This window comes from Heptranchias perlo, chromosome 21 (assembly GCF_035084215.1).
Source record: "Heptranchias perlo isolate sHepPer1 chromosome 21, sHepPer1.hap1, whole genome shotgun sequence".
Taxonomy (NCBI): Eukaryota; Metazoa; Chordata; class Chondrichthyes; order Hexanchiformes; family Hexanchidae; genus Heptranchias; species Heptranchias perlo.
In genome coordinates this window covers 34,052,346-34,066,068 of record NC_090345.1, presented here as the reverse complement: position 1 = coordinate 34,066,068, position 13,723 = coordinate 34,052,346, and the positions used below count along the sequence as shown (strand labels likewise).

Sequence of the window (13,723 nt, the reverse complement as noted above, 5' to 3'; positions counted from 1 at the left end):
GAGGGTTAAGGATTTAGATGTGACAGTGGAGCAAGCGGAGGGGAAGATACATGGGTTGAGCAGATAGTTCAAAGGGCAAGAGGTATGGGTGGTAATGGGAGTGAGGTTGTGGTAAGAAGGGGAACAGACATTGAGAATGTGAAGGGATATGGGGGGAATGGGAGCGAGGGGGTGGGGGAAGAATGAGTGGTTAGGGAAGAGGATGGGAAGGGAGCCACCAAAGGCCAAATTTCCCTCTAGGCCTACCCCAAAGACATCACCCTCACCTCCCGACTTCTTTGTCCATTGAAAGAAATATCAACTTCACAATGTTCCATCTGGGTCCACATTTCATTCTCTTTCCAACGTAGTGTACCTTGGAGCTGTTTTTTGCTTTAGTTTCTAGTTACCATTTTTATTGTTTACTGTAATGTTTCAGTGCTCTTGTTGGTTCCTTGGGTTTTACCAATTCCACCTCTAGGCAACAAATAAAGGCCTACTTCAGATTGAGGCTATAGTACAGCAGGATTAATGAGGATCACCTAATCACCAAGGGCACAATATTTCTTAAGGATACTCTGACAGATTATTTTTTCAAGTAGGATGATGGCAGCTCTGTTTCAATGTGGATTTGAAGTTTCAAAGAATGAGCAAGAACACTTACATTAAGTAATCTAATTCTTTGTTATAGTTAATATGTTTTCAATCATAGGTAATAATCATTTATTGCAAGATTGTTTTACTCAGCAGAATAATATTTTTTATTCATGACTTTGTTACTTGCATGTTACGGTTTTTTTGTTACATTTGTGAAATTGCTTCCACAGTACAGTGGTACAGTACAGTATGATATATTCTTTGAGGCCAAAATTCCTTTTGCACTAATGCCGGGATCACACCTACTGGTGCACTCCAGCACCAAACCCACTGCAATATGCAATGTCAGGAGAAGGAACCTAATATTGCATGGGGCCAGTGGCTGCCCACACCACTGTGGGGACATTTCAGGCACCTGCCTCCCACAAACTGCCTGGAAATCTGGAATCTTTGCCCAGTCTGGGAGGTGGACTGGCCCCCTGATGGACGAAAGTAGGCTCCACCGGGCCACCTCCTTGACCATCAGGAGCCCAGTCCACCTCTTTTCCTTAGGTATATGACCTTCAACTGTAGGCCAGGTCCCTGTGAGACTGGAACTCCTGATGTAGAGAATCTCCAGCTCCAGCCCCATGTCTTATGTTGATAGCTTTGTACGAGTGGGCGGAGGCTCTACCCCCTACTAGGCCATTCCAGAAACTAGACCCCGTAGCCAGAATCTGGTGTATCCGAGTCCCACCAAAGTTTTGGCATTCCAGTGGACTCCCACCAAAGTTATGCCTGAGGAATTTTGGCCCTCATGTCTATTTCCTTGTTTTTCTACATTATATCTGTCTTCTATTTTCATGCTGTAAATGTTGGTCTTGTATTTTCCTTAGATTTTGAATACGTTGATTCAAATGGTATTCTGATTCATAACCTCACAACTTCTATTTTAAAGGGAGTGACAGCTTATGTGATTACTCAAGAAAAAATGAACACCATGATTTGGAGTCCAGAAACTGGAGAGTGTTATGAGCAGTTTAATGCTTTTTGTCCATTGCAAAGTGCTGATTGTCTGATCAATAATGAAAATGTGAGTATCCTTGGATATAAAAGCATAATTATGTCAGATAAAATTATAAGGAAGCTGTGCACTGTGCTTGCTGACCACATTTAGAATAACTTGTCATAAACTAAACTTCAAAGCCGAGAAATTTGATCACATCTGAAAACGGACACGCAGTGGGCGGGGCGCACACTGCATGTGTCTGTTGGTCCCAAGCAGCACGTTAAAATAGTGCTGAGACCTCGTTAAAATAATTCAGGCGTGCAGCCAGCGCTACCCATGATATTCATTGGCTGCACGCCTTTTGGTGGGGGGGGGGCAGTGGGAAATCAGCATTGACCTCACATAAACCCCACACTTACTAACATTGAATTCCATCTGCCACTTTTTAGCCCATTCCCCCATCTTATCCTTTTCACCTTCCTTTTGTATTCTAAAGAATTAACTATATCTCCTATTTTGACATCATCTGCAAATTTCAACACCACTCTATGCCTATATCCAAATCATTGATATACAGAGTGAACAGAAGTGGCCCCAGACTGAATCCTGAGAGACACTGCTACCCACTCCCAACCACTGGAAAAACTGTCCTTCACTTCTACTTTTTTAAACCATTTTTAATGCGGTTTGCTATCCCCCGTCTAATTCCATATCCCTTAACCTTCTCTAGTAACCCATACCCCTTAATCTTCTCTAGCAATCTCCTGTGTGGTACCTTGTCAATGGAGTTCCTTCAGTCTATGTACACCACGTCCACTGCAGTTCCCCCATCTATCATGTCTGTTACCTCCTCAAAGAATTTTATGAGGTTTGTCAAGTGCAGTCATCCTATTTGAAATCCGTACTGGCTACTTCTAAATACTTTTCTTTATCTAGATACGTGGTAATTTCATCCTTAATTAAAAACTCTAAAATTTCCTTACCACATTTTTAACTTAAAGGCACATTAGAGAAATAATGCAGAAATGTTTTTATGTGAGGCTCAGCTTCCATCGCAACAGCCTCAAGATGAATATATCACACATTGTAGGACCCACAGCACAAGAAAGGACAGTATCTAACTGAACACTCCAAAAATCATTGCAGTTACAACTAGGAGGGAAAGCAAGCAACATTATGAAGGGCTCAAATCTAGTTATAAAATGGGTTTGAAAAAGAGAAGACACCAGAGACAAATGAAAAACGGTGGAGGCTAAATTGCACCATGTAGCGCCCATTGTGTTGGCACTATGTGGACTCCTAAGCCCCAAAAATGATATCCGAGATGCGCGCGCACACTTCCGGCGTGACGTGCGCAGGACGCCGTCTTGGTGAAGGTGACTGTGCACCCACGCACCTAACGATTGCCAGCAACATGCAAAGTAGGGAGATTATGATGTAGATCAGTGTGCAATGCTGATTTGAAGCAGCCGGTGCCATTTTCAAACTCCACGCTACAGCCAACACACTGTCCTCACCTCCCACAACTGAACAGGAGTTAAAGGGCATGAAGAACCCCCCCACCAGCGCTATTTAAAGGGATCATGCAGGAGTTACAGGTTAATTACTGGATTAGTTATTCTGGCTGCTGCTACAATTGTAGCTGTTTGTGGAAGTTTCCTATACTTGGAGAATGTTGCAATATTATATAGAGTGGTCTGGGTGGTCTTGCAGTACTGTTAGTGGCATTTAAAATAGTGTCATGAACAAGGTTGCTTCCAGACATGGGTGGTCTGCTAGGGCCTCCTCTGGGAATTGAACATCACTGGGAGCATGCAGAGAGGCCACACAGAGCAGGACAAGCTGCAAGAAGAGGGAGGAGGAGGAAGAGGTGCAAGGCACTCAGCAGGAGGCCATATCCAAGGAAGGCATTCAGGGACCAATTCTCCTACCTCAACTTCAGCAACGACCAATGCATCCGACGACTGCGGTTCACGAAAGAGATCGTGACTGAGATTTGTCAACTGCTGCAGCCACAACTGCAGCCACAGAGCAGGGCAAGAACAGCATTGCCTGTGGCTGTCAAGGTAATCATGGCACTTAATTTTTACAGCTCTTGCTCCTTTCAGGCTGCTGCTGAATATAAGCAAAATTTCACAGTTTGCAATGCACTGCTGTATTAGGGAGGTCACTGAGGCCCTGTCCGCACTCCAAAACAGGCTCATTACTTTCCCTCTTGACAGAGACAAGCAGCAGGAATGAGCACAAGGGTTTGCTTGCATTGCAGGCTTCCCCATGGTGCAATGTGCCATTGACTACACATTGCTCTGCATGCTCCACATCAGAACTTGGCTGTATTCATGAACAGAAAGGAATTCCACTCCTTCAATGTGCAGCTGGTGTGCGATGACATGCAGCGCATCATGCAAGTCAGTGCCTGCTATCTTGACAGCGGTCATGACTCCTTCATTCTGCGGCAGTCCAACGTGCCACCTATATTTCAACCAGCACGGCAAGTCAAAGGCTTGCTACTGGGCGACAAGGGTTATCCCTTCATGAAGTGGTTCATGAATCAGGTCCGCAACGCACGCATCCAAGAGTCTTAGTGCAAGCTCTCTCGCAGACGCAGCCATTCCTCAATATCTTCCAGCCCTTCCTGCAGCCACAGTGCACCTCCCCTTTAAGAGGTGCAGGCTGCTAGTAGTGCTAGCCACTCCCTGGTGCTGGTGTGTGCAGCCACTCACAGCACAGGTAGTGCCGGCTGCACGCAGCAATCATGTGGATTAGCAGGCAGCACGAATGTTACGCCTGCCTGTACTGCATTGCCTGGACCCGCCCGTTTTCGGGGGTTAACCAATTTAACCCCCGTAGTCTTTTATTTTAAGATTTACATAAATATTAAAGGTAAATTAAATGGTTTAAACTAATACATGTATCCATATTAAAGACAATACAAAAGCAGCAAAACTGCTTTCTTCACCATGCAAGTCATCAGGTGATACCAGGCATTGGCATGGTTTTGGCCCTTAAAGTATTATCATACAACTTGGAGGGGTCAGCTGCTGGGACTATCAACTGCCCACCCCAATTGTCCTCACTGACTTTATAACCCCTTGGTCTATTGCTTTCCACTGTGCATGTACGTCCTTGCAAGAGAGTGAGCGGACTCATTACACATGTGCAAGTCTCAGCACCTATATTCTAGCCACCGTGCACGTGCTGCTTGCTGTTGCTGCTCCACTTCACTTTATAGTCCCCACATCATCTATAATTGTTGATTTTCCCCTCTCCCAGAGTCTTTTCCCCTTCTTTCATGAATGCATGACAAGAAATAATATCATGCCATCAACATGCAAAATGGCAGCACAACCTGGCAACACAAATTGTAAACAATTACAATTGTTTACAATTTGTTTACAACAACAACCTGGCAACACAAAGACAAGTTCAGTTTCAAAAAGAAATTTTCTGAATCTTCCTTTCCTTTGGCCAAACCCATACTCTCCCTGTTCCAGCCTTTCACACCCAGGCTGCAACAACATCAGCTGTGCACATCATCTGCCTGTTCCTTGGAGTCTCTTGCTGATGACTTTGAATTCAGCGCCTATAGTCACAGTGCAATTTTGCATATATGATAGATGCTGTAACTCACTGTGAGCAATGCCGTGGAATAGTCCTTGTACTGTATATTTGCTTCTGTATATTTAGATGTAAACTAAATTGAAGTAGTTCCCAAACTGTAACATCCTGCATAAGTAAATGTTCCAATGTGATGTGGCATTTTTGGGGTATAATGTTACCCCAGTTCAACAATGAAAAAGATAGGTAATCTTTCTTTATAAATTTGACAGACATAGACAAGATAAAACTTATTGTTAAGGCTTTAATTATAAAATAATTATTCAATTAATGTATAATAAGAATGATGGATTTTTAAAATTATATAATGACTTTTAAAATATATTTTTACAGATCTGGTTTAATATTCAAAAGAACAGCCTCCCTATGAGTGTTAATTTTGACATCACAAAGGAACATAATTGGCGACCATTCTTCAAGAGTTCCCAGCATTATGTGTTGACTACTGTGCAGGTAGTTTATTATTATTAATTTGGAGGGCTAGAGACATCATTATGGGTCTTGGCTAACCAGAAACAAAATTTTTAAAAATTTTAGAGATCTTGAAATAAAATTTCTTTGCTAATATAAAATTGCTTATTTCAAAGCTAATTTTAATAAAAGTGCAGTTTTATTTCTATTGTTGCGCACAGAATATTTTAAATAGATTAATTCAATAATAAGAAGAAACAGTTTTTTATTACGGTTAGAACTTAGATGCATCTGTAACAAGTAATACTGAAATATTTTCTAGCCACAAGAATTAATCTACTATTACACAGAAAGAAGCATGGTGGATAAATTACGGAACAGGTAGAATTTATTTTTACTGTTACCTATTCAAAGAAGTGTTTGGTACAATACAAGACCAGTACATACCCCCAAAAGGCAAAAGCTCCACTTGTGTAGTTAGGCAACCATGGTCAACAGTATGAGGTAAGATACAGAATCAATCTAAAAGAAAAGGCTTACAGAAATGCAAAGAAAAGTGGAAATCCAGCGGACTGGGAGAACTGTAAAAAGCAACATAGGTACATAGGAGTAGGCCATTCAGCCCCTCGAGCCTGTTCCACCGTACAATGAGATCATGGCTGATCTGTATCCTAACTCCATCCACCTGCCTTGGCTCCATATCTCTTATTAACCTTGGCTAGCAAAAATCTATCGCTCTCAGATTTAAAATTATTAATTCAGCTACCATCTACTGCTTTTTGGAGGAGAGTTGGGTCAAATCACCCCTTAACACTCTATATTCCAGGGAATACAAGCCTAATTTATGTAATCTCTCCTCATAATCTAAGCCTTGGAGTCCTGGTAACATTCTGGTGAATCTGCACTGCACTCCTTCCATGGCCAGTATATCCTTTCTAAGGTGTGGTGCCCAGAACTATATACAGTATTCCAGATGTGGTCTAACCAGGGCTTTGTATAGCTGTCCCAAAACTTCCTCCTCTTTATATTCTAGCCCTCCAGTTATAAAGGCTAACATTCCATTAGCCTTTCTGATTTTTTTTGTACCTGACTACTACATTTTAGTGACCTGTGTACATCGACCCCTAAATCTCTTTGGACCTCACTGTTCCTAGCTTTTCACCATTTAAAAAATACTCGGATCTGTCCTTTTTTGGTCCAAAATGGATGTCCTCACACTTACCTGTGCTGAAATCCATCTGTCATAGTTTTGCCCACTCACTTAATCTATCAATGTCTCTTGGTAATTTTATGCTCCCGTCTACACTACATACTGTGCCATCAATCTTTGTATCATTGGCAAACTTGGATATATGGCTCTCTATATTATGTCATCTAAGTCATTGATAAAAATAGTGAATAGTTGAAGCCCCAGCAAAGATTCTTGTGAAACGCCACTAGTCACTTCCTTCCAATTTGAGTACGTACCCATTATCCCTACTCTCTGCCTTCTACCTGACTGCTACATTTTAATGATCTGCATACATGGACCCCCAAATCTCTTTGGACCTCCACTGTTCATAGCTTTTCACCATTTAAAAATACTCAAATCTATCCTTTTTTGGTCCAAAATGGATGACCTAACACTTACCTGCGTTGAAATCCATCTGCCACAGTTTTGCCCACTGACTTAATCTATCAGTGTATCTTTGTAATTTTAATCATTCTCCTAATCAGGTCAATAATTTGTCTTCAATTCCATGAGCTTTAATTTTAGCTAACAGTCTCTTATGTAGAAACTTATCAAATGCCTTCTGGAAGTCCATATAAACTACATCCATTGATATTCCCCTGTCTACTACTTCAGTTACTTCCTCAAAAAATTCAATTAGGTTCGTTAGACATGACCTATCCTTTACAAATCCATGTTGGCTCTCTAAACAGTTCAAATTTCTCTAAGTGCTCAGTCACACTGTCCTTAATTATAGATTCCAATAACTTCCCCACAACAGATGTTAGACTAACAGGTCTATAATTTCCTGCTTTCTTTCTTTCTTTCGCCTTTCTTAAATAATGAGTTACATTTGCAATTTTCCAATCTAAAGGGACAATTCCTGAATCGAGAAAGCTTTGGAAGATTATGGCTAAAGCATCTGGAATTTCCTCACCTACTTCCTTTAAAACCCAGGGTGGAAACCATCAGGTCCTGGGGTCCGTCTTTAGTGCCTTTATTTGTTCTAATACTGTTTTCTTGCTTACGTTAACTTTAGTGAGTTCCAGTCCTTGATTCATTATTAGTTTTCCTGGAATGTCAAAGGGACGCAAAGAAAATATTAAGAACTACAAAATGGATAAATCTCCTGGACCTGATGGTTTCCACCCCAGGGTATTAAAAGAAATAGGTGAGGAAACTGCAGATGCATTAATAATAATCTTCCAAAGCTCCCTTGATTCGGGAATTGTGCTGTTGGAATAGAAAATTGCAAATATCTCTCCATTATTTAAGAAGGGTGGGAGAGAGAAACCAGATAACTACAGACCTTTCAGTCTATCATCAGTCATGAGGAAATTACTAGAATCTGTCATTAGGGAGCGAGTGACTGAGCACTCTGACAAATTTGAGCTGATCAGAGAGAATCAGTACAGATTTGTGAAAGGTAAGTCGTGTCTGACTAATTTAGTTAATTTTTTTGAGGAGGTCACTAACATGGTGGATAAGGGAGTGTCTATGGATGTTATCTATATGGATTTCCAGAAGGCATTTGATAAGGTTCCGCACAAGAAATTATTAGCCAAAGTGAAAATGCACAGAATTGAAGGCAACCTTGTGGCTTGGTTTGAAAATTGGTAGGGAGGCAGGAAATGGAGAGTATTGATAAAGGGTACATACTCTGATTGGCGGGATGTGACAAGTGATGTTCCCCAGGGATCAGGGGCCTCAGCTTTTCACCATATTTATCAATGATTTGGATGAAGAAATAGAGAGTTGTGTGTCAAAGTTTGCAGATGACACTAAATTAGGAAGCACAGTATGTAGTGCAGATAGGAGCAGGAAGTTACAAAGGAACATAAATAGATTGAGTGGGCATACCTATGGCAAATGGAGTTTAATGTCTGAGCTCATTCACTTTGGATTCAAGAAAAAGAAATCAAAGTATTTTCCAAATGATGAGAAACTAGAAACTGTGGAGGAGCAATGAGATCTGTGTGTTCATGTACACAAATCACTAAAAGCTAGCTGACAGGTACAAAAAGACACAAAAAGAATAATGGCTTGTACTGCGTTCAGTTCTGGGCTCCGCATTACAGGAAGGATATATTGGCCTTGGAGGGGATGCAGCACAGTTTCGCCAGAATGATGCTGGGACTAAAAGGATTAAATTATGATGACAGGTTGCATAAACTTGGCTTGTATTCCCTTGAGTATAGGAGATTGAGGGGTGATCTAATCGAGGTGTTTAAAATGTTAAAAGGTTTCGATAGGGTAAATATAGAGAAACTATTTCCTCTGGTGAGGAAATCCAGAACAATGGGGCATAATCATAAAATTAGAGCCAGACTTTCAGAAGTGAAATCAGGAAGCACTTCTTCACTCAGAAGGCAGTAGAAATCTGGAACTCTCCCCCCTACCCCCCCCCACCCCCCCCCCACCGAAGGCTGTGGATGCTGGGTCAAATGATGCTATCAAGACTGAGATAGATAGATTTTTGTTAGGTAATGGTATCAAGGGATATGGAGCAAAGGCGGGTAAATGGGGTTATGGTACAGATCAGCCATGATCTAATTGAATGGCGGAATAGTTTTTTAATGAGGTAACAGAGAGGGTCGATGAGGGCAATACGGTTGATGTGGTATATATGGATTTCCAAAAGGTGTTTGATAAAATACCGCATAATAGGCTTGTCATCAAAGTTGAAGCCCATGGAATAAAGGGGGCAGTGGCAACATGGATACGAAATTGGCTAAATAATAGGAAACAGAGTAGTGATGAACAGTTGTTTTTCAAACTGGAGGGAGGTATACAGTGGTGTTCCCCAGGGGTCAGTACCAGGACCATTGCTTTTTTTGATACATATTAATGACTTGGACTTGGGTGTACAGGGCACAATTTCAAAACTTGCAGATGACACAAAACTTGGAAGGGTAGTGAACAGTGAGGAGGATAGTGATAGACTTCAAGAGGACATAGATAGGCTTGTGGAATGGGCGGACACGTGGCAGATGAAATTCAATGCAGAAAAGTGTGAAGTGATACGTTTCGGTAGGAAGAATGAGGCGAGTCAATATAAACTAAAGGGTACAATTCTAAAAGGGGTGCAGGAACAGAGATATCTGGGGGTATATGTGCACAAATCGTTGAAGGTGACAGGACAAGTTGAGAAAGCGGTTAAGAAAGCATATGGGATCCTGGGCTTTATAAATAGAGGTATAGAGTACAAAAGCAAGGAGGTTATGATGAACCTTTATAAAAAGCTGGTTCAGCCACAACTGGAGTATTGTGTCCAGTTCTGGGCACTGCACTTTAAGAAGGATATGAAGGCCTTAGAGAGGGTGCAGAAGAGATTTACTAGAATGATTCCAGGGATGAGGGACTTCAGTTACGTGCATAGACTGGAGAAGCTGGGGTTGTTCTTAGAGCAGAGAAGGTTGGGAGGAGATTTGATAGAGGTGTTCAAAATCATGACGGGTCTGGACGGAGTAGGTAGAAACTTTTCCCATTGGCGGAGGTGTTAAGAACCAGAGGGCATAGATTTAAGGTGATTGACAAAAGAACCAAAGAGGACATGAGAAAAAACTTTTGCCTGAGGGGATGATGGAGGCAGATTCAATCATGGCTTTCAAAAGGAAATTGGATAAGTACTTGAAGGGAAAAAATTTCCAGGGTTACGGGGATAGGGCGGTGCTGTGTGACTAGCTGGATTGCTCTTGCAGAGAGCCGGCACGGACTCGACGAGCCAAATGACCTCCTTCCGTGCTGTAATCATTCAATGATTTTATTCTATGATTCTATGAACAGGCTCGAGGGACTGAATGACCTACTCCTGTTCATATATTCCTATGTTCCCAAATTTTATACAGTAATTGAGAGCTTCGATTTTATCTGATGGAAAGGAAAATTGGGAGAGGTGTACAATGGACAGCCGATCCGATATTGCCTGTTTTACACAATCGCCAAAAGTTAAAATTACCCCTAGTATTTTGAGCAATTTCATTATTTTATGATGCTTGCCACTTGTTCATTGGTGCCTTTTTGCTGCAATCTAGTTATTCATTGATAGTTTTGCACCTGTGTAACCATATTTCAGTCAGTTGGCATTGTTTAATTAACTCTGATTTGTTGCTTCATTTATTTGACCCAATCAGGATTTTCTGCCGCAGAGAGACATTGCACATGTAATGAAGTGTAACATTTGGCCCCAATATTCCTCTCTGTATTGCCTGGAGAATGCATAGTTCCCAGGTGCTACAGAGAGGAAAAGTGGACGGAGATCCATTGGCCTTGATTTTAACCCCCCCTTCCCTGATGGGCAGGAAAGGGTCGGGCGAGGGGTTAAAATCCTAGAAATTGAGGTCCTGCCTCCAAGTCGCCTTGTTTCCAGCAGCCATATTTACAGTGGCGATTCAGGCCGTGCATGAGGCTCCCGCTAAAAACAGGCGGGGTCTACTTAGATTCTACTTAAAATCACAGCCTGATGAGGTCATAGGCACCGCGACGTAATTTTAAGGTCCATGCAGGGGGATTCCTGTGCTGTCTGCTGCCGGCAGCAGAAACACAGCAGGAGAAGCCAAATGGCCAGAAGAGGCCCAGGTAAATTTTAAAATGTTGCCTGTCTTTGAACTCCTTGTGGGCCAGGAGGAGTAAGAGTGCTCCCCTAGGCTCTTCAAGCAGTCCTAGGGCCTCCCCAGCAGGCATCCCCTCAATTTTCGGGGAATCGCCCATCCAGTCATCAGAAAATCCCCAGCCCTGGCATTCTTCCAATTGCTTATTAAAAGGAAACCCTGGCCTGCCTCTCCCATCGCAAAGCCAGGGAATCCCCTCCACCCACTGACTGCCGGGGACCGTTCCCACGGATCCCCGGCTGTGGCCTCTTGCTGCCAGATGCCCAATCCCACCCACCGGCCAGGTAGTAAATCTGGCCAGGTGTTGGGCCAGACTGTGGAAATATTTATTCAAATCCATGTCCCCAACCTCGCCAGGTTCGTCACCCGCTACTGGGCTCCCGTGCACCCTTCCCGCACCCTACCCTGTAAAAATTGTGGCTGTTATGTCAGGTTTCTGCCCCCTTTATGTTGCCCCAGGATTTCCAGGGTTTCCTCAGAGTCAGCCCTAAGCCTGTGCTTACAATGGGCTCAGGTAAACGCTAGCCCTGGAAATTAGCTGGGAAGTATTAGTCCTGGCCCTCCCACCTCAATGTCCTCTCAGAGTGACAGAAGGGCACCCATATTGAGGGCCCTCAAGGAAGCTGGTATTGCACCTGGGACCCCCTCAGATTTAAGGGTTTGAAGAGGCCAAGCACCAAGGCTAGGGAGGACTGAGAAGATATCCTCAACTTTCTTTTGCAGTGTCCCATGGATTTCTGACCTTGAACGCCTTTTGGCTGCTGTTGCAGAACAGTAGTCAGAAGGCCCTGATGCCAGCTGACTGTCCCACAGCTGCAGGCCTCTCAGGCCCCCAAGTACCAGGCAATAGTGATCGCAACATAATAAGATTTAAGATAAAGATTGAGACGGACATAAGTAAGACAAAGACCAAAGTCATAAATTGGAAAAAGCTGATTTTAAGGGGATGAGAATGAAACTAGGGAAAATAAACTGGAAAAATTTACTGACAAACAAAGAAATAGAACAGCTGTTGGAAGCATTTAAAACATTGATTGATAGAGTCCAGGAGAAATATATCCTACTAAAAAGCAAGAACAAACCAGCCAGTAATGACACACCATGGACAAATAATGAAATAAGGGCAAAATTGAACCTAAAGAAAAAGGCATACACTAAGTACATGGACAATAAAGGAGAGGATGACAAAAGGAAATACGAAAAGGTTAGAAAAAAAGTCAAAAAAACAATTAGGAAGGCAAAGAGAAACTACAAAATTAAATTATCAAGGAATATAAAAAGAAATAATGAAGTATTCTATAAACACATAAATAACAAAAGAAAAATCAGGATAAGGATACGACCACTAAGGGATACACACGATAAATACAAAGGTTATTACAGAGAAATGGCAGAAATATTAAATAATTACTTTGCCTCAGTGTTTACCAGGGAGACTAACATGATGGGCGTGACATTAGAAGAAGAGATCAAAACAGATATAAGGACATTTAAGATAGAAAGGGGGGAGATAATTAATGAACTAATCAAACTCAGAGAGGATAAAACCCTTGGTCCGGATGGATTGCATCCGCACATATTAACAGAAGTCAGGGATGAGATAGCAGAGGCATTATTACATATGTATAAAAATTCATTAGAAAGGGGAATAGTGCCAGAGGACTGGCGGACTGCTAATGCGATTTCTATATTTAAAAAGGGAGCTAGAACAAGTCCAGGGAACTATAGACCAATTGGCTTAACGTTGGTGGGTAGGAAAGATAATGGAATTCTTACTCAAAGATGTAATAGAAAAACAGCTAGAAATCGAAAATATAATTAAGAATAGTTAGCATGGATTTCAAAAGGGAAGGTCATGCTTGACCAACCTTATTGACTTCTTTGAAGAAGTAACAGAAAGAGTAGACAAGGGTAATGTAGTAGATGTAATATATTTGGATTTTCAAAAGGCCTTCAACTTCAAGGTACTGCATAGTAGACTCATTACTAAGGTCAGAGCATGTGGAATCAGAGGACAAGTAGCAGGATGGATAGCAAGCTGGCTACAAAACAAAACAGAGAGTAGGGGTTAAAGGTAGTTACGCAGACTTGCAAAAAGTGGGAAGTGGTGTTCCACAAGGACCGCTGCTGGGACCACTGTTGTTCACCATTTACATAAACGATTTGGACTCTGGAATCGGAAGTACAATTTCAAAATTTGCAGACACCACCAAATTGGGGGGTATAATTAATACTGAGGAGGACTGTGACCAAATGCAGGAAGACATTAATAAAGTTGCAGAATGGGCATGTAATTGGCAAATAAATTTC

At 42.0% G+C, this 13,723-nt stretch overlaps 1 protein-coding gene across 1 annotated transcript in view; it reads left to right on the top strand.

The window, feature by feature from the left end:
- LOC137340240 (protein CC2D2B-like) overlaps window positions 1-13,723 on the top strand; it is a 198,174-nt gene that overhangs the window by 173,495 nt on the left and 10,956 nt on the right. Inside the window, exons 39-41 of the mRNA XM_068002662.1 lie at window positions 1,514-1,648; window positions 5,516-5,635; window positions 5,916-5,974. Of these exons, the coding sequence (XP_067858763.1) occupies window positions 1,514-1,648; window positions 5,516-5,635; window positions 5,916-5,974 (314 nt within the window). The remainder of the gene's footprint in view (window positions 1-1,513; window positions 1,649-5,515; window positions 5,636-5,915; window positions 5,975-13,723) is intronic.